This window comes from Oncorhynchus keta, chromosome 10 (assembly GCF_023373465.1).
Source record: "Oncorhynchus keta strain PuntledgeMale-10-30-2019 chromosome 10, Oket_V2, whole genome shotgun sequence".
NCBI classification, from domain to species: Eukaryota; Metazoa; Chordata; class Actinopteri; order Salmoniformes; family Salmonidae; genus Oncorhynchus; species Oncorhynchus keta.
In genome coordinates, this window is record NC_068430.1 from 44,111,095 (window position 1) to 44,133,550 (window position 22,456).

The following is a 22,456-nucleotide window of genomic DNA, read 5'->3' on the forward strand; positions in this document are numbered from 1 at the left end:
GTTTGAAGTGTTTTGTCAAAGTCCTTCTGAGTTGGGCTATAGGCAACTTTGTTAATTAAAAAAATGACGTTGCTTATGTAAAAGTATTTTTTTCCTTGTTTAGATGGGCTTCATAAATGGACATTTTGGTTATACATGGACACCTGATTTAATCGGAAAAAAGACCCAATTTAGTGATGTTTATGGGACATATAGGTGAGTGCCAACAAAGAAACTAATGCAATGTCAAAGGTAATGAATGTTTTATATTTTATTTCTTACTCTTGTGTAGCGCTGGCTATGCTAATTATTTTGTTTACGTCCCCTTCAGGTATTTTGGGGTGTTGCATGCTATCAGATAATAGCTTCTCATGCTTTCGCCGAAAAGCATTTTAAAAATCTGACTTGTTGGCTAGATTCACAACGAGTGTAGCTTTAATTCAGTACCTTGCATGTGTGTTTTAATGAAAGTTTGGTTTTAGCGAGTACTATTAGCATTTGGCGTTGCGCATTTCCATTTCCTGTTGGCTAGGTGGGACGCAGACGTCTCACTTATCCCTAAGAGGGTATTAATCATGCTCTCTCTCTATCCATCTGTCTCTCATCTGCAGGTATGTTTTTATGTGAGAGAGGAAGCCAGTCCCTTGAACTTTGCGACCTTTTGCCACATTTCAGGCTTCAAACATAAAGATATAAAACTGTATTTTTTTGTGAAGAATCAACAACAAGTGGGACACAATCATGAAGTGGAACGACATTTATTGGATATTTCAAACTTTTTTAACAAATCAAAAAGTCCTCATTTTTTGAGGACTTCCGGAAATTAATGGTGGGTTGTGAACGATGGTAGATGACATACGCCTTCAACATGCATACTATAAACAGACCAAACACATCTCATCTTCTCCTATTATCTTCGGTTTCTGTGAGGAAAAAATGCATGGCTGCGCGCTGAAACTAATCGTCAGATTACTTTCGATTTCTATAAAGTGTTTTACCTAGTTATTTCGATCAATGGTGAGCTCACCCGTGATGTGATTAATTATACATAGTAATTGCTATTAGCAAATTCTTATTGTAGTTTATGTCAGCCGAGAGTTAGAAAATATGACTGCTTGTGTTGGGTCAATCTTTCCTCAGCGCTAGGACAAATGTAGCCTACATTTTTCCGGTTAGAATGATTGTGTTATGCTATATATACTTCTGTGAATATCTGAACATTGCATCCCAAAATAAACTGCTGACATTCTGGACATAACTTTGTGTCACGCACTGGTCAAAGTATTTTGTGTTTATCTTCATGTATTGGGTCAGGCCAGGGTGTGGCATGGGTTTTTGTATGTGGTGTGTATATATTGGGATTGTAGCTAGTGGGGTGATCTAGCAAGGTCTATGGCTGTCTGGAGTGGTTCTCAATCAGAGGCAGGTGTTTATCGTTGTCTCTGATTGGGAACCATATTTAGGCATGCTTATTCTTTGAGTTTGTCGTGGGTGATTGTCCTTAGTGTCCTTGTTCCTGTCTATGTGTTAGTGTACACAAGTATAGGCTGTTTCGGTTTTCATTACGTTTATTGTTTTTTGTAGTGTTTGTATTTAGATTCGTGTTACGTTTGTTTATTAAAACATGGATCACAATCTACACGCTGCATTTTGGTCCGACTCTCCTTCACACCAAGAGAACCGTTACACTTTGTAAGGACTGTGTTTGTGTAAATAGTTTCTGAAAAAAGTGTGGCCAGCTCAAACGCTGATTGTTGCGTCATTCTAAACGAGCATTCTAAATGAGTGTTCTAATCACACGGGTGTGATCATACGCTTCAGGGACCACTGTAGAACTATCACACCTGTGTGATGGTACGTGTGAAAGGGTTAACTAACATATTCCTCTCAATTGTATATTTTTAGCTTGACTCGTTATGACATAACTACTTACAATTGCTTCAACCATGTTTTGTCAGCCATCTTTACTGAAGGAAGTCACCAGGGATGGGTGGCTCGCATCAATCTCGTCATTGGAACCACTCGATATGATTGGTCATATAAAAACCTTGGTACCCAAATGCATAATGAGTGCTCAAACTCCCCCTTGTGGTGGTCAGGAGCAATGAAGCCGTGACACTGGGTACCTCTGAGTCTTTTAAAGGAGGAACCACAAGGTCTACAGAAATTTCAAATTGCGAAGGTCAAATTGTGGTTCAAATTTACTTCAGATCTGTGCTGCTCAGTCTCTGAGAATCATAGAGAAATTATACAAATATCTATGTGACCAGCATGGTTGCACCATTCATGTGCAGAAAGCATCTGGTTTGTAGGATAAACCGTAAAAAAATTATATAGACCAAGGTCAAATTGACAAAAACATAATGGATGTATGTATGTTACTGTTATGGTACAGGGTCAAATTTTTTAAATATATTTTTCAACCTCTACGGGATCATTTCCCCTCCAGCGGGATGGTTGAGCTAATGTGTGCAAATATGATTAGCATGATGTTGTAAGTAACAAAAACATTTCCCAGGACATAGACATGTATTTTATAGGCAGAAAGCTTACATTCTTGTTAAAACTAACTGCACTGTCCAATTTACAGTAGCTATTACAGTGAAGAAATACCATGCTATTGTTTGAGGAGAGTGCACAACAAAACTTTTATCACGGCAACTGGTTTTATACATTCACTCCTGAAGGTAAATAATGTACTTTCATTCAGTAATCTTCCTCTGATTTGTCATCCTGAGGGTCCCAGGGATAAAATGTAGTATAGTTTGTTTGATAAAATCCATTATAGTTTTCAAATGTAAGAACTGGGTCCTACAGTTTGAACCCTGCTGTTTCTGGTCCCACACCCACCCCGCCCGGCCATCTAGATGTGTGAAGGTTAGTGTCTTTTCTGTAGTGAAGCTAGTTTTCTATCATTTATGACCTTCCTGGGTGTGTGTAAAAAATTGTTTTATTACCATATCATTTTTGTATGTTCTCTGTGTCACGCCTTGGTCTTAGTATTTTGTGTTTTCGTTAATTATTTGGTCAGGCCAGGGTGTGACATGGGTTTATGTTGTTGTATTTCGTATTGGGGTTTTGTAGTTATTGGGATTGCGGCTGAGTAGGGGTGTTGCATAGGCTTGGCTGCTTGAGGCAGTTCTCAGAGTCAGGTGATTCTCGTTGTCTCTGATTGTGAACCGTATTTAGGTAGCCTGGGTTTCACTTTGTATTTCGTGGGTGATTGTTCCTGTGTAGTGTTCACCAGATAGGCTGTAATTAGGTTTCTCGTTCCGTTTGTTGTTTTGTATTTGTAACAGTTATTGCATGTATCGCGATCTCTTCATTAAACACATGAGTAACCACCACGCTGCATTTCGGTCCGACTCTCTTTCAACAAACGAAGAACGCCGTTACACTCTGTATGTTCTCTGTAGTTATTGCAATGCTTCACTGGATCAGTCTGAAACTGTGCACATATAATGCTGCCATCTATTGGCAAAATTCTAAATTGCTCCTAAACTACAATATTATGTTATGGCCTTTCTCTTGCATTTCAAAGATGATGTAACAAAAAATAAATGAAAAAACATGTTTTTTTGTTTGCATTATCTTTTATAAGATCTAATGTGTTATATTCTCCTAGATTAATTTCACATTTCCAAAATGTCAATGTGCTTCCTTTCAATTGTATCAAGAATATTCATAGCTTTGCATCAGGTCCTGAGCTACAGGCAGTTCGATTTGGGTATGTCATTATAGGCGAAAATTGAAAAAAAGGGTTTGTTCGGTCCTTAAGAAGTTTTAAATGCTGTGTTTTACAAGTTTGAGACTCATACTTAGGAAATTAGATGAAGGGTCAGAGTGTACTAGGCTGCATGAACCAACAATGACATCGAAAGCTCTCATTGCTGGCCATTTTTATACATTATTTGACTTTATATAGCTGACTACCCTGAGCCAGGCGGTCACACATGCATGGGTCCCACATCCTCCAGCACTCTCAGACCTACAGTGAAGTGTCATTTAACTGTCACCAGATACCACCCCCCCAAAAAATATCTTACAGAAAACCTATCAGCATACCACTGGAGTGTGTGACAGTAACTGTCTGTACACTCTCTCTCTCTCTCTCCCTTGCTCCATCTCTCTCTCTCTGTTTCATTCACACTTTCTCCCTCTCTTTGCAAGGTACGACTACAAACAACTCCGCTGCATTAGACCCTTATTGGGTACTTCAATTAAATATTTTTCCAAAAGTCAAACCTTCACCTGCTTAACCTTTAATTGACAGAATGTTGTCATTCAATTTGTACTTAAACTCTGCTAATATGATTCCGATAGACTTTATTATTCAGAAAGAGTTTAAAATGCTAGCTGAGTGAGTAGCTTCACCCCTCATTGCTGCTTTAACTCCGGTCAGGTCCAGAGTGAGTTGAGCCTTGAGACAGTATAGTAATGCAGGCATTACAGCAAGACTAAGGAACATTGTATTTGAGGTTACAGAATTGTTTATGTAAGAGTGGAATCATAGCAGTCCTTTAACAGTAAGAGTTCCAGTTATGAATGGATTCCCTATACATACATGAGACTACATGGACAGAATGCATCTATACATGTATCTATTGATCCATCACTGTTTGAGATTTAAGAGTTCCAGTTATAGGTGCATGCCTGTTTCTATATACTGTACAAAGAAGATTCCAGTTCTCGCTAACCCCCTAGAGTCGATGTCCGCACCACCGCATAAATCTAATTAGCATAATAGGACAATGCCTATAAAAATTAATCAGTTTAAACTAGAGATATCTGTTTTGCATTGGATGCGTCTCAATCGACCGCATCTGCTGATGTCGCACTTCCGCATCTGCAGTGAACGGTAACAGAGCTAGAGCGGTGTTTGTCAGACCATGAGACATCTGCAGTGAACGGTAACAGAGCTAGAGCGGTGTTTGTCAGACCATGAGACATCTGCAGTGAACGGTAACAGAGCTAGAGCGGTGTTTGTCAGACCATGAGACATCTGCAGTGAACGGTAACAGAGCTAGAGCGGTGTTTGTCAGACCATGAGACATCTGCAGTGAACGGTAACAGAGCTAGAGCGGTGTTTGTCAGACCATGAGACATCTGCAGTGAACGGTAACAGAGCTAGAGCGGTGTTTGTCAGACCATGAGACCTCTGCAGTGAACGGTAACAGAGCTAGAGCGGTGTTTGTCAGACCATGAGGCATCTGCAGTGAACGGTAACAGAGCTAGAGCGGTGTTTGTCAGACCATGAGACCTCCAAAAAATTGGTCTCCTCACAAAGTTGTCTCTAGTGTCCAAACGGTTTATGACCCCTCTAAAGAACGATGAGACTCTCACAAACACAATGGTGTTCTCCGTTTTTGCTCTACAACCCTCACAAGCAAATTGGGACTCCTCTGAAGTCGGTACAGCCAATCTGCCAACCAGAAACAGCAGGGATTCATACTTTAGAACCTTGTTCTTACATTTGAATATAAAAATTGATTTTATCAAACAAAACGATGCTACATTCTATCTCTGGGACCCTCAGGATGACAAATCAGAGCAAGATTACTGAATGTTAGTACATTATTTACCTTCAGAGGTGAATGTATCAAACCAGTTGCTGTGATAAAAGTGTTTTGGTGTTGTGCACTATCCTCAAATAATAGCATGGTATTTTCATGCTGTAAAAGCTACAGTAAATTGGACAGTGCAGTTAGATTAACAAGCTTAAGCTTTCTGCCCATATAAGACATGTCTATGTCCTGGGACATAGACATAGATTCCCCCCTGGCTTAGACATAGACCCCCCCCGGCTTAGACAAGTATAAATACAGGATGGAGAGGAAGGAGGGAAGAAAGCTGAGATACAGATCCACTACAGATGACGTGTTGAAGAGAGCAAATCAAGCCCTTATCTTTTAGCCTCTCCTCTCCATACGCTCACGCCCTGATCTGTTTCACCTGTTCCTGTGATTGTCTCCACCCCCTCCAGGTGTCGCTTATTTTCCCCAGTGTATTTATCCCTGTGTTTCCTGTCTCTCTGTGCCAGTTCATCTTGTATGTTAGTCAAGTCAACCAGCGTGTTTTTCCTGTACTCCTTTTGCTGTTCTCTTTTTGCTAGTCTTCCCGGTTTTGACCCCTGCCTGACTCTGGACTACTTTCCCGCCTGCCTGATCATCCTGCCTGCCCTGACCTTGATTCTGCCTGCCCTTCAGTACCTTTTGGATTCTGAACTGGTTTTGACCCTTTTGCCTGTCCACAACTATTCTCTTGCCTTACAATATGTATTATTCCAATAGGTTAAGACTTCAACCATCTGCCTCCTGTGTCTGCATTTGGGTCTTGCCTTGTGTAATGATACATACAGCTTTCTACCATGGGAAAACACAAACTCAACTCAACTGTGTACTGTCAGTCAATGTCAGATATGACAATCATTTGATTGATAAGGAGATTATGTGAACCTTGTAGATTGTTACTTTTTTTCTTTATCTGAATCTTTCTCTCTCTATGACAATCTCTATGGCCAATATCGGCTGTCGAAGGCCATGGTGCTCAGCTTTGCCTGGTTCATCATGTTCATCATGTTCAAAACCACCCTATTATACAGTGCCGTCAGAAAGTATTCAGACCCCTTGACTTTTTCCACGGCTTTATTCTAAAATTCATTAAATCGTTTTTTTGCCTCATCAATCTACACACTTTGTATGACAAAGCAAAATATAGGTTTTTAGAAATGTTTGTTAATTTACATACGGATTCAGACCCTACTTTGTTGGAGCAACTTTGGCAGCGATTACAGCATCGAGTCTTCTTGGGTATGACGCTACAATTTAATTTTAAATTGTACTTTATTTTACTAGGCAAGTCAGTTAAGAACAAATTCTTAATTTCAATGGCGGCCTAGGAACAGTGGGTTAACTGCCTGTTCAGGGGCAGAACGACAGATTTGTACCTTGTCAGCTCAGGGATTCGAACTTGCAACCTTTCGGTTACTAGTCCAACACTCTAACCACTAGGCTACCCTGCCGCCCCAAGCTTGGCACACCTGTATTTAGGGAGTTTCTCCCATTCTTCTCTGCAGATCCTTTCAAGCTCTGTCAGGTTTGATGGGGAGCGATGCTACACAGCTATATTCAGGTCTCTCCAGAGATGTTCGATCAGGTTCAAGTCCAGGCTCTGAATGGGCCACTCAAGGACATTCAGGGTGTGTCCCGAAGCCACTCCTGAGTTGTCTTGGCTGTGTGCTTAAGGTCGTTATCCTGTTGGAAGGTGAACCTTCGCCTCAGTCTGAGGTCCTGAGCGCTCTGCAGCAGGTTTCCATCATGAATCTCTCTGTACTTTGCTCCATTCATCTTTGCCTCGATCCTGACTAGTCTCCCAGTCTCTGCCGCTGAAAAACATCCCCACAATATGATGCTGCCACCACCATGCTCCACTGTAGGGATGATGCCAGGTTTCCTCCAGATGTGAAACTTGGCATTCAGGCCAAAGAGTTGCATCTTGGTTTCATCAGACCAGAGAATCTTGTTTCTCATTCACACTAGTCACCTCTCTAACCGGCATCTGCTCTCCAATTTGGTGGCAACAAATCATTGATACAACAAAGGTACACCCCATGGCTACTCTTCAGGTAGTATAAGTTCCTGGTAGAAAAAGGGCCAATGTGTGGAGCCACTTTACTCATTGTCTTGATTCAAACAAGACCGAATGCAAACATTTCCACTGAGAAGTTTTGTTTATTACTGCATTTTCACCCACAAGTTGACGGAAAAATACACCAACAAGAGACATCTGAAAGCGCATCATTCCAATATATTGCGCTCAGGTAATAACAGATTGATAATGCTGGCTAGTTAGCTTGCTGCAACCTAACAGACCTAACAACCTAACAGACCACTACTTATGACAGAACGTTGATTACAATATACCTACAGTATGTCAAGCGGCAGGGCTCCAGACTGCAACCATTTAGTCACATTTTGCGATCCTTTGACTTGGCTCTGCGAGTTACATTTTTAATTGGCCACTTGATGTGTGCTCTGGGAGAGAGAAAAAAGCCTTCTAATTGTGTAACGTTTCTATATCCAATTATGGGAAATGCATAGCTTTGGAAGCAACTACTGTTGGTCTCAGCCTTCTGTGGGTATAATTTTTATTTGTCATCTTAATATTGAGCTCAATAGAAACTATTCAACAACTGAGATTTGAAATTGCTTTAAATGTTGACTTTGGGCATGAAAAACGGTCCCTTTCCGCCCCTTTCTACATTTTCTAACAGAAATGGGGTGTGCCTTTGGTGGTTCTTCGATATATCATTCTGGTCATGCGCACCGTGACCAACATTTAGTTTGTTAGCTAAGCTAGCCACTTTAGCTAGCCAGTAACTCTTCCAGTATGTGTTGACATCATTTTAAAGGATTTGTTATTGGACCGAAGCTGTAGAGATCCATAAGCAATGACACTTCTGTAACCAAATATCGTATTCATCCCTTTTATTTACGCATTCAATTACCTGGTATGATGGTGCATTAATCAGTTATACAGTTTAAAGCTGTTCTTTTTGCGTTTTTACCCAAAGTCGACTGTTAATTATGATACGAAACGTACGAAATGGTCAATTGCGCATCAGCCATTGCAAGTGCATAGGGTAAGCAGGCTCCAACAGCAAAGTATTTTTAGCAAATAACATGTACTGTTAGATTAATACATGATTACTAGCAGTGGGTATTATATTTAGTGTTAGCAAACTAGCAAATTTGTTTTGAGTTTTCACTTCCTCATGGTGGTGAATTAGCCCCCAAATAAATGTGCCTATGATATTAGTGCACATAAAGATGTAGGAAAATTTATCTAAATTCAACAACACATTTCAGAAAATTCTGGAGTCCTATTTTGACATTAAAATATAACCCTAATAATACCCTATTGTCAACCTACAATTCATGGCAATCACAGGATTAGGTTGTACATCAAAATATGTTGAATCATGCATTCCTGCTTGGACAGATGAAACAACTTATTTATTGAATAGCTTACCATCTCAGTAGTCTATTACACAGTGTCAGGCACTGTGGATGACTTTATAAGGTGATTTAAAAAAAAGTTTATATTGTGTGGTGCCGCAGAAACAAATTGCTGCAACCAAATCATGAGCTGGTGCCACCAACTGAAAAAGTTAGTGGCACCAGTGTCACTAGGGGAAAATGTTAGTCTGGAGCCCTGTCAAGGGGTGTGATTTTTATCTGCTGCAGAGTAATGTGTTCTTCTACCAATTTGGCTGTTGGGAAGAGAATCACGCGATAGTATGTTATGCCGAAACATATGCTGGTAAGACAAGGCTATGTATGTTTGTGCACATGGAAGTCAGTGATTTATGTTTACGATAGATTAATTAGGCAATAAAAATGTGACTAAAATGAGTCTGAACTAAAAGGGCATTAAGTTGACTAAAATGACCAACTGTTTTTGTCATTTTGACAATAACTAGACTAAATCATTATTTCAAAATGTGACAAAAACTTAGTGACCTATTATTTAAAATAACTAAGATTAGACTAAATGTAAAAAGAGTGGCAAAATTAACACTGGCACACACACACACACACACACACACACACACAATCAGACGCAGCCTGTGAGATGTTATTGGATCGGGTGACAGTGCTCTTTACCAGGAAGTCACCCACAGCCAAATCAACCACATGTTAATGACCTCTTACAATTTCCTCCACACCAACAACAATGCAAGAATCAGAGTGAGTGACCACAAAAACACCCCAACACACACACATGCACACACACACACATTGTTCTGCATCATTTGTTTGCAGAGCCTGTGTAATGCTATTTTCTTCCCATTCTCCCGCATTGCATTTGTAAAAAAGTCGGAAACGACTCCAGGTATTTTTTATTTCATCATAGTTGATATCCGAGGATATAAGCTTGTCATGCATATTTATGCATATCATTACATTCAAAATGCAGTGTGGAACACCCAGAGGTTCTGAACAAAAAAAAATGAACATTTATTTAATGTCACCTTGTGAGAGAGAAGGAAAGAAAGAAAATAACAGTTCTCTGCGAAATGGGAGGAATTACCAAGGTTTGTGTGTGTGTGTGTGTGTGTGTGCGTGCGTGCGTGCGAGTTTGTGTGAGCGCACGTGGATATACGTAGATTGTCAGGCATTAACAACGCCCGTCTCTGTGTGGTACGCATGGGCTTCTTGAATCCCACTTCTTTCAACCTCCACTGTTTCCCTCACTTCTAAACAATATTCTGCCGCACTAATTAGCGTGCCTCACCGCAGTTTGGCAAAGATGTACAGTTTTAAAACCAGAGGTTCAGGTAGGAGAAGGTGGGAGGAGGTGAGGAGGGAGGGAGCGAGGGAGGGAGCGAGGGAGATGGCCAATGATACCGCACATGAAAAACACCAAAGGAGAAGTCTTTTTTTTACCCTGCATTGCAATCTCTGTGTGATGCTCAGCTCAGTTTGAAACAGAAACACACACAGTGAGAGATTCATCCACCTTTCTAGCGCCACTCTGACAAATAATCAACACTTATACAATGCATATAGCACACTCGAAACCCCGGGCTCGATCCGATCCGTATAGAGCTGAAGATCAGCGCTGTAGTGCGATAGAAATTGAAAGGTCATTTCAGATTTAGCTGACACATGCAGCGTTTGCCGTGAATGCAGTCTCTGCAAATGCAGGAACATTGTATTTGAATGTCAATCAGGCTACGACACGGAACTTTAGCACTACGGAGTGATTCGAGCCTCTACGCTCCAACATCTACCTCATAATTACTGCTATCCACCCTGAGATAGCAACACCCCAAATCACAGTGGACCTCCTTCCTCAAACAACTCATATTGCCTGAAGTTATGAGAGTTCTAAAATAGATTTTAGTAATGTGATTGGGTGTGCCGAGTCTCTTTTTCTAATTTGCTGAATTTATGGCTAGATATCTAACACCTGCTCTAAGACATTGAATGTTCACGTGCAATATGTTCCTATTTTGATCTACAGCACACCATGCAGATATGGGGCTGGTATATCTGAGGTTTATTTAAGGTGGAAAATAGAGAGACTTTGTAGAATATTCACATGGAGTGAGGTGTTGTTGTGTGAGGAGCTCACGCAAAGCCTTCTGTCTGAATACAAAGCACGACCACAGAATGCTCGGACTGGTAAACAAACAGACCATCTTAGTAGACATCGCTGTCAAGTAGAAGGAATGTGCTGAACATGTAGAAATACAAGGCTGACCACAATAAGCATCACGCGTACAATTCTATGTCTAGTTGTGGTGGGTAAACAGTGGCAGCATTAGCTAATATAAAGAGAATATTTTTTGATACACTATGAAATGTATAGGGTATATCCTTATCATTTGCACCATGCATAAGTAAATTCCACACGGATTCAATTTCTACTTGTGGTGGTTGTTAAGCAACAGCACAATTTATAAAGCCTAAAGAGCATCATTTCCAGTATGCAATTAAACTTGTCAGCTACCTATCATCTGTCACCTGAACTAAGTGTAATTTAGTCATCAGTGATGCTTTGCCCCCAGCCTCATCCCAGATGGCGATAAAGCGTTTTCACATCAATGAGAGAAAAAACAGCTCATCTAAACGGGGAGGATGCCGTCTCATGTGCTCTCCGTCGGAGTTTCCTGTTATAGCCTATGGATGTGTCCCAAATGGCACCGTGCGGAGGCTGTGAATGACTGGTCCTGACGCCCATGCATACATGCACCACCAGATGGCCAGCACATCACACAACCCCCTCACAGGCAGCCCTTGGCCCCAGTGACGGGCATCTAGACTGGGGCAGTGTCGTTGCGTCTTTCCCCCACCACAGTCAGGTGGAGAGGTCCGTTGCCAAGATTCTCAGTTTCTCTGTGGCCCTGTTGCACCCCACAGATGGGAAAAGCAAAGCAGCTCCTCTGAAGGATGCAGACAACATCAAAGAATTGAATAGATGAGTGTTATATTGTATCTCTAAGGCCATAGCTCTCCAGTGGCGTCATTCCATCGGCCCTGGTGGTGCCCATCCTCTAATACAGTCTGAAGCACAGTGGGACAGAGTACGTCAGCATAAAAAAACACACACACACACACACACACACAATTCTGCCTCTGAGACACAGTGGGACTGAGTGCGTAAGCAGCCGCCCTCCTTCCGACAAACCTCACCACAGGCTCCTCAGTCCTCACTACTCACAAAGGAGTGAGTCAATGAAGGGGACCTGAAACTATAGGTCACTGCCAACAGAACCTTGAACCCCTATGGCATTATGACAGTACAGTTATCATGTATTCTAATTGGAACCAACAGGACCCTAAAAGGCTTCTACCCCCAAGCCATAAGATTGCTAAATACTTAGTGCGGGGTAGCTATTTGGTTAACTATTTAACTATCTGCATGGACTGTTTTTGCGTTAACTTTTTTAACTCACACATACGCTGCTGCTACTTTATTTATTGCATTATCCTGTTGACTAGTCACTCTATTCTCATCTATATGTATCTACCTCAATTATTCGTACCCCTGCTCTTCAGCTCGGTACTGGTACCCCATGTATATAGCCAAGTTATTGTTACTCATTGTGTATTTATTATCACTTTGACATATTATTACTTTTCTATTATTTCTCTATTTTCTTTCTCTCTGCATTGTTGGGTAAGGCCCGTAAGTAAGCATTTTGCTGTTAGTCTACACCTGTTATTTACGAAGCATGTGACAAATAAACATTTTCCAAACCTTTGTGTGTGACAGTCCTGTAAAGTATTCCTGCCTGGCTCTTTTTCCCAATCACGGTGAAGTAATCCAGTCGCTTTCAGCTTTCCTGTCACTGACTGTCATTGACCACAAAAGGGGCCACAGATGGCCACGCATGATCCATAAAGCTCTACTCTCTCAGTAGGGAGGCCTTGTGTTTGCTGCGGTCTCATCTGACTCAACCGAAGTGTATAATACAATCCCTGCTGTGTTGTCTGGTGTTTCTCTACCGGACAGAGAGCTACAGGTGTACTGTTTTCATTGGCAGGACATGCAAATTGTAGTGTATTTGAGGTTTAAAAAGCCTTCTAAAGATTGTAATTTCCACTTTAAAATGCTCGATGCTTGATTTATCTTAACAAAAAATGTACAAGAATGTACATTCATTATAACCCACATAAAAATGCACATTTCCTGTTGCTGCGAAATACTTTTTGTGCTGTGAGAAACTGGTCAAATTAATATAGAATATCTGTATAGACCTTCCCCAGAAATGTATTTCATGCAAGCTCTGAACAAAAGCATTAATTAGACCTTAAAAGTTCAATCGACTTCAATACAGAATGCAGATCCACTGGAAACATGCTTACTGAATGATGCAAAGGAACAGTAATTTTACTCTGTTTGTATTATTTATGGAGGGATGACAACATAAATGATCCTTTTCCCGATTCTTTAAGAAGGGAACAGAACTCTCTCTGTTAGATCCCACCTCTATAGACCATATAGTTCAATTGTCCTAGCTACAATCCCCTTGATCAACGATTGATTGACTCAATATCCTCAGTCTTCGTCAGGCATAAACTGTACAATGCAATTTAACTTCATGACTTAATGAGCAGAAGCTTAATCATCAAGCATCCACAAACTACTGTGCCTCACATCTGACAGAGAGCCATCTATCAAGGGATTTGTTATAACACAGAGTTGCTATAAGATGTGTGTTCTGTTCCTTCATCATTTTGATCGCTTTAACTCACTTGCTAGGAAGCATGGCAAAAGGGAATACTGCACTTGATAAATCATTCCAGAATTGACGCATCGATGTGAGCTATGTCTGTGTCTCCTATGGCCCCTGGTCAAAGGTAGTGCACTACATTGGGAAAAGAGTACAATTTTAGATGCAAACTATATTTCACCGAGGATTGGCACTTAACAAAGTCACAGTTCATATGATGCGTGATCATATTCTGATCTTATTCACATCCTTACATGTCTTGAATAAGATGGTGCTAATGGATTCTGAAGCTGACATGCTGTAACACTCCATGATGACATGTTCTGTCTGTGGGATCACTTCATCATCAGCAATACACACCCACAAATACACACACACACACACACACGCACACTGTACACTTCTCTATCAGGTCCATCGTTGACATGATCCTTACCTAAAAACGTCACTCCCAGTGTAATGTCCAGTCTCTGAATGATTAAATCATTCACACAGGCCTCCTCTCCTTTACGCCTAGTGCATCATGGGTAATTACAGTTAGCCCTGGGAGTGGAGAACAGGTGTTGATTAAAAGTAGCTATGTATAGGACGTAGGGGCTTCTCTTCATAGGTTTCAAGAAAGGTCAAAGTTCTCCATGTGGCGTACGGAAGATATTGCACTGACAAAGTGACAGAGGTCTCTGTGAACAAACGCCGTAGAGGAGCAGAGCTTCAAACAGCTAATGTGGGCAGCTACTGCAAGCCTCCCAGGTGGATAATTATTCCAGCTCGACCAAAGCCAAACGAAATGTACAGAACTGGAACTAGAAGCAAGTGGAGGTAGGTGGAGATGGGATGCAACCCGTTTCCGGTAACTGTTGTCTTCTCTCTTTTTTTAAGTCTTTTTCCCCCTGTATATTACACTTCCTATCCAACATGACACCATCTTAAAGACATAGTGTAGACACTTACAGACATAGCAACCCACTCATAAACATAAACACACACCCATGTACACACACGAAGACACACAAACACAGTATTTGGAGTACTGACTCACGAAACAGGAATACGACATCTTCTCAGCTGGGACCAATTAGTTAGAGAGAGCTTTGAATCGTCAGCGAAAGCCGAGAACTGAATTTCATCTCACTCTATCTTAGCTCCATCTCTTTCTTCCTCTCGTTAAACCTGAATACTGATATCACGTTAACAGCACGCCTCTACCAGCACGTCTCATATCTATCTACCAGCACGTCTCACATCTATCTACCAGCACGTCTCACATCTATCTACCAGCACATCTCACATCTATCTACCAGCACGTCTCACATCTATCTACCAGCACGTCTCACATCTATCTACCAGCATGTCTCACATCTATCTACCAGCACGTCTCACATCTATCTACCAGCACGTCTCACATCTATCTACCAGCACGTCTCACATCTATCTACCAGCACGTCTCACATCTATCTACCAGCACGTCTCACATCTATCTACCAGCACGTCTCACATCTATCTACCAGCACGTCTCACATCTATCTACCAGCACTTCTCACATCTATCTACCAGCACGTCTCACATCTATCTACCAGCACGTCTCACATCTATCTACCAGCACGTCTCACATCTATCTACCAGCACGTCTCACATCTATCTACCAGCACGTCTCACATCTATCTACCAGCACGTCTCACATCTATCTACCAGCACGTCTCACATCTATCTACCAGCACGTCTCACATCTATCTACCAGCACGTCTCACATCTATCTACCAGCACGTCTCACATCTATCTACCAGCAGGTCTCACATCTATCTACCAGCACGTCTCACATCTATCTACCAGCAGGTATATGCAGGCATAGGCACAGAAAAAAGACTAATTCAACACCTGATACCTAATGTGCAAAGTGAATAATACTGTGTGGCTCATAGCTAAAAAGACTGCATAGCTGCATCCTCCAAGGCTTGCTTCGGAACCTGCGATGACTGAAAGAAACTGACCAAAACTAAGTTGTCCTATTTGACGGTGGGTAATGGTAGCCTACCTTAACCTCAACTGTTTGTCATGTGTAATATATTAGACATAATCAAATATCACATTGTATGAGGATTCATTAGTATTATTTGATTTCATTTTTATTACACATGGAGGGGTGGGGGCTTAGACTCCTATGGGTGGGGTGTGAGATGACGAGGTGTAAAGGTACCTGTATGGACCATAGACGGTATAGAAATAACTGGACACAGTCATAAACAGTTAATGAATGGATTTCTATGAGAAACGTACCTGGATGGAAACGTCACTGTAGGAGCCCCCGATGACTCCAGAAATGGCCAGAGGGACATCATCCTGGATGGGGTTGGATCCGTCTGGACAGATGAACCCCGGCTCGTGCACCTTAGTGAGGGAGGCTCGTACAAACTCCAGGCTCTGCTCCAGAGCGTAGGTGTCCTTAGAGCAGGTGTCCAGGATGTGGGCTCCCAGCCTGAGGCCTGGCAGCAACCTCTCGTCTGCGTTGATCTCGTCCAGTGCTAAAAGCATCGCCTCCAGTCTCTGGATCCCTCTCTGCTCGTTGATCTTCCCACAGTCCTCCACCCCCTCACCCTTCTCGTGCACCGGGAACAGTCCGCCGATCACCAGGTCCCCGTCGATGGTGATCTCCCTCTTGGTGGAAGGGGGGAATCTGTTGTTAGGGCTGGCCAGGTCCTCAGAGATGAGCAGGTCAAAGAGGAGCAGGTGAAGGGACCACCAAGGGGCAGCCTTGGCCCAGAGCCCAGGGCAGAGGAGGCCGGTGGTGGGCATGGTGAGGTAGTCTAGCTGGGGTCAGTGTAGTGGGTCGTGGGTAAGTGGGTGTAGGAGTGAGACACAGAAGGGTCTTACAGGGGCTGAGGCTGGGTGAGGTGGATCACTCTAGAGCCTACTCTTGACACTCATCTCATCTTGGTTATTCACTGCAAGTGGAGGAGAGGAAAATGAATAATATATCATTGTTCATGTTACATTTCCAGTAATGTTATGGTACTTCAGTTATAAAAGTGACTGATACAAATTTGTAATTAAAATAGCATTTTTGCCCCCTCCAAAATAAAAGCACAGAATTTATTCCAAAGAATCCAAATTGAGGTTCACAGATGCTATTTGCTCCTACTCATGGCAGGAAGGTGTGAAAATCCAGACTTTCCTCACTACCTCCAGTCTAGTTTAAAGGGAAACTTCACAATTTTGTCAACGAGGCTCTTTATCCACTTCCCCAGAGTCAGAAGAATTTGTGGATACCATTTTTATCTCCGTGTCCAGTATGAAGGAAGTTAGAGTTAGTTGTGCTTACGCTATGGCTGGATGTCTGTGGAAACTACCTCTAACTTCCTTCATACTGGACACAGAGACATACAAATGGTATACACAAGTTCATCTGTCTCTGGGGATGTGGCCTCGTTGCCAAAATCCCAAAGTATCCCTTTAAGGTGTAAAGGGAATAGATGTCTTCATTTTTCCCATACATCTTTGAAAAACCTCTACATGTTGATTTAACAGCCCTTCTATAAGAGCTCTCAATCTTCAAGACTGGCTGCAGGTGGTTGTGACTCTCGGCAAATTCCTCAAGATGCACTTCACCCCAGCAACTTATCTTTTGCCACATAACCAGACTGTCAGCGATCTCAACAGATGAGTGAGTATGTCGCCCGTCCTCAGAAAGCCACTGTGTGTGTGTGTCTGTGTGTATTTGTGACTCGTTTCAGGAAGCTAGGCATATGTCGCACGTCACTACTTCACAGAAGAGGCATTTGAATGTAATTTATTTATCAAAATGTGTTTTTTGGCAGAAATGGCTTCTGGAACATGTGAACTTTCATCTGCCTTAATAAAAAATGAGGATGTCATCTGTAAATACTAATACAATTGTTAAATTACGAGCTTAGTTGGTTTACCCACGAAAAAAGACAGGGAACCTTCCCGCTAGCCATGATTGATGAGATAATGAATGGGCTGAACGTGCAGATAGATGAGTTCAGATTGGTCTGCCATTTAGCATGCTTCTTTCTGTCTATAATGTGAGCTCCGCAGTATGTGTAGATAATCCTTCCTACCACTACTTTTTTTAAAGATATAATGTTATCCATGGAGAACTGCAAAAGTGTTGCTACTCTTCTCAACAACATTGCTGCCCTGAGATAGCAGGCACTATCGACCAAGATTAGTAGGAAAAAGTTTTGATGGACTACTTTCTGCACACAGTCAATGTGAACCGGAGTGACTTGACATAACGCAGGCCAAACAAGCTGTACAAACAAAACCGAATTAAATGGGTTCCAGTCTGCCATAAAGCATTCATCCATGTACACGGGTAATTATACGTTTCTAATTTTGTCAGAAAGTCATTTTCATTGCAAGTTAAAGTGTACTGTTCGCTGGCAAGCGAACGTTAGTTTGCTGGTTCGCTAGCTAATCCATTTGAATTGCTAGGTATAGCATAACTTTAGCTAGCTAGCTCACATTGAACCTAGTTGGTTAGCTTTAACTACCTGTAGATACATACCAGATCATTTCATAAATGGTGGCTAGCTATGACAATCAGTTTTGTATTGCTAGTAGTATGGGTTGGGAGTATGGTTCATTGTTTAGCTAGCTACATGTCTTAAGAAAAGACTCCACTTTGTCAGATGATTACACAACCCATCAAGTTAGCCAGGTGTGTCTGTGGGTGATTACGGCCATATATTGTATTTCATGAACATGTGTATGTGTCTAGACAATAGTGACCCAACCACTTACCTAATGTGGCTGGGGGGTGGTTATCGCATGTCTTTCACGTCCCATCAATTTAGACAAGTGTGTCTGGTAGGGGTGTGCTGATATGGCCATACTCATATTCATAATCGTATCTGTAAATTGACACGTGACAGTTGGATAGGATGATATATGTGATCAGAAAAAACTGAAGGGGTTTTAATATGCCTAAATAGTTATTGGTAATTTATCTCCCTTCTCAATGCAAAAAAAAAAGATGCCGATTAGGAGCAGCTCGCGAAGGTGTCAGTGCATATGTGTGTCTGTGTCCTCATTTTGTTGCAGGCAACCAAGTTTGCTGTCACTCAGTTAAAATGTGCATTAGCATTTCAGCTTTTTTCCCTATCCTTGCCCAACTTATTAGATATTATGCACATTGATAGCTTGATAGCAAATGTCCTCGCAATGTGATTTATCATAGTAGCAGGCAGTAACAATCTAAATGATCAGACCGAAAACATGCAAAGAAAAGTGATCCTGAAATTATGAGGAAAAATAGATCTTCACTCTATCCAATCAGAGCAGTAGTATCAACAGCAGCAGTATCAAGTCAGTTGAGTTATTTAGACCACGCAAACGAGTGACTCAAAGACAGTACAGTATGGGTTCTGAAACTCTCTGACTAACACATGAGAAACATCCTTGCTGGCACCCAAATAAATACTAGGATCATAACTGTATCCAGAAAATTGCCCATATCCGTTATTATACTTGTTTTGTCTGACTATTCGGCACACCTCTAGTGTCTTGGTAAGCATCATCTAATAATTATAAAATATTTATATGCAAACTTTCTATTTTTTATATTGCTACTATGCAAATATAGAAGTAACCATTTCACTGTGACAAATCATTGTGATTTTATTTGTGTGTTTACCAGAGATGGTAATGTGAAGAACAACACAACCTGCAGCAAGGTCAGATTAGGATATAGGCCAAGGGCTAGATAAAGTGTATTTTAACCTGGAGTTTTTCTTATTGTAGGCTAGAACTTTCACAATTTTTAGTTTTGAAATGTTTGGTTGTTTACTACACCAGCTTACTCATTCTGTTTAGCACATGGCCTCCCATGTGAATCCTTGAAGAGATGGGTGGGGCTAAGGCTTAAGAGGGTGTAAACAATGCTGAATATATGTAGACAAAGAAGAGCTCTCCAGGAGGTGTACCAAAACATCCAAGGGCCATTTTCTCAAAAGTTCATTCACTTTCAAAGCAGAATTACTGTCCAATTGTTCCTCAACTGCGGTGTATGACATATCATTTGTAGCTCTGATACTCTACTTTTATCCAATGTAAAAAAAACACAATTTCAAATGTTGCTACATAAGACCGAATCAAGGTGGTTGGTCACGTTCCACTCCTCTGCCTGGATTTCCAAGCACCCCAGTCTACTGCCCTCTAGACATTTAAATACCTATATTCTCCAATTTTTTCCTAATTCATCATCTCTTTTTCTCTGTCTTCTCTCTTTATTTATTTTATTTTTTATTTCACCTTTATTTAACCAGGTAGGCTAGTTGAGAACAAGTTCTCATTTGCAACTGCGACCTGGCCAAGATAAAGCATAGCAGTGTGAACAGACAACACAGAGTTACACATGGAGTAAACAATTAGCAAGTCAATAACACAGTAGAAAAAATGGGCAGTCTATATACAATGTGTGCAAAAGGCATGAGGAGGTAGGCGAATAATACAATTTTGCAGATTAACACTGGAGTGATAAATGATCAGATGGTCATGTACAGGTAGAGATATTGGTGTGCAAAAGAGCAGAAAAGTAAATAAATAAAAACAGTATAAAAACAGTATGGGAATGAGGTAGGTGAAAATGGGTGAGCTATTTACCTATAGACTATGTACAGCTGCAGCGATCGGTTAGCTGCTCGGATAGCTGATGTTTGAAGTTGGTGAGGAGATAAAGTCTCAACTTCAGCGATTTTTTCGTTCCAGTCACAGGCAGCAGAGTACTGGAACGAAAGGCGGCAAATGAGGTGTTGGCTTTAGGGATGATCAGTGAGATACACCTGCTGGAGCGCGTGCTACGGATGGGTGTTGCCATCGTGACCAGTGAACTGAGATAAGGCGGAGCTTTACCTAGCATGGACTTGTAGATGACCTAGAGCCAGTGGGTCTGGCGACGAATATGTAGTGAGGGCCAGCCGACTAGAGCATACAAGTCGCAGTGGTGGGTGGTATAAGGTGCTTTAGTGACAAAACGGATGGCACTGTGATAGACTGCATCTTTGCTGAGTAGAGTGTTGGAAGCCATTTTGTAGATGACATCGCTAGTCAGTTTTACTAGGGTAAGCTTGGCAGCGTGAGTGAAGGAGGCTTTGTTGCGGAATAGAGCCGACTCTTGATTTGATTTTTGATTGGAGATGTTTGATGTGAGTCTGGAAGGAGAGTTTGCAGTCAGCCAGACACCTAGGTACTTATAGATGTCCACATATTCAAGGTCGGAACCATCAGGGGTGGTGATGCTAGTCGGGCATGCGGGTGCAGGCAGCGATTGGTTGAAAAGCATGCATTTGGTTTTACTCGCGTTTAAGAGCAGTTGGAGGCCACGGAAGGAGTGCTGTATGGCATTGAAGCTCGTTTGGAGGTTTGATAGCACAGTGTTGACGGGCCGAAAGTATATAGAATGGTGTCGTCTTAGAGGTGGATCAGGGAATCGCCCGCAGCAAGAGCAACATCATTGATATATACAGAAAAAGAGTCGGCCCGAGGTTGAACCCTGTGGCACCCCCATAGAGACTGCCAGAGGACCGGACAGCATGCCCTCCGATTTGACACACTGAACTCTGTCTGCAAAGTAATTGGTGAACCAGGCAAGGCAGTCATCCGAAAAACCGAGGCTGTTGAGTCTGCCGATAAGAATATGGTGATTGACAGAGTCGAAAGCCTTGGCGAGGTCGATGAAGACGGCTGCACAGTACTGTCTTTTATCGATGGCAACTATGATATCGTTTAGTACCTTGAGTGTGGCTGAGGTGCACCCGTGACCGGCTCGGAAACCAGATTTCACAGCGGAGAAGGTACGGTGGGATTCGAGATTCTCTCTCCTACAGCCACACAGACTCTACCTCTGAGTTTCTCTCCCACCCTTCCTCTTTCTACCATTTTGCGCATAATGAAAAAATAATAATAAATGACAATGCTTCAGTTAAAGTACAACTGGTTCATGTGGTTCCTGTTAGCCTGATAGCCTTGTCTGCATCCTAAATGGAACCATATTCCCTATAGTGCACTACTTTTGAACATGACCCATATGGCTTGTGGCAAAAGAAGTGGACTTGGGAATATGGTGCCATTTCGGATGCACAACTTAATCTGTCAAGTATAATGCTCCCTGAGTTTGTTAACCTTTCCATGTGTTTGAGCTCTTCATCGAAACATGATAGAAAGTCCAATTCCAGGCAGTCCAATCTATCATCTGTGTGCATGTCACGTGTCACTTGTTGATAGATATCACATTCCTAAAGTTAGCGTTTTCCACCTTGGCAAGTTTATTGACTGTATTTGTAGCAATAGCAGTGGGAAAGACTTCCACATAAAACATGAATAAAATGGCAGCACATGTTTCATACTAGTGTAGAAAGTGATGTACTGTTATTGTCTCCTCGCCATGAGATTGCGTAATCATTCTGAAACACTTGACCTGGGAAAAGATTATTGGTGTTCATGCATGTTCCCGGGTGGTCTTTTGAACTAGCGGGTAAAAACGGGTAACTTCTACTAAAACGTTGATTAATGTGCACTGTCCCTGTAAAAAAAAAAAAAAAATTCAAAATTATGCAACCAAACAGACTTACGAAAGGACTATACAATTACAAGCGAGTGGAATAACAAACAGACTAAACAGCTAAAATGTGAGAGGAATTAAATTTGATATCTGATTCAAGATATATCAATAATTCAAGAATGTCAGACTCGGAGGAGGATAGGAGAGGCGAGAGG

At 41.7% G+C, this 22,456-nt stretch overlaps 1 protein-coding gene across 1 annotated transcript in view; it reads right to left on the reverse strand.

The window, feature by feature from the left end:
• Nucleotides 1-22,456, reverse strand: part of LOC118388808 (metabotropic glutamate receptor 2-like) — a 61,610-nt gene that overhangs the window by 23,321 nt on the left and 15,833 nt on the right. The window contains exon 2 of the mRNA XM_035778289.2: nt 15,998-16,662. Within this exon, the coding sequence (XP_035634182.2) occupies nt 15,998-16,513 (516 nt within the window). The 5' untranslated portion in view covers nt 16,514-16,662. The remainder of the gene's footprint in view (nt 1-15,997; nt 16,663-22,456) is intronic.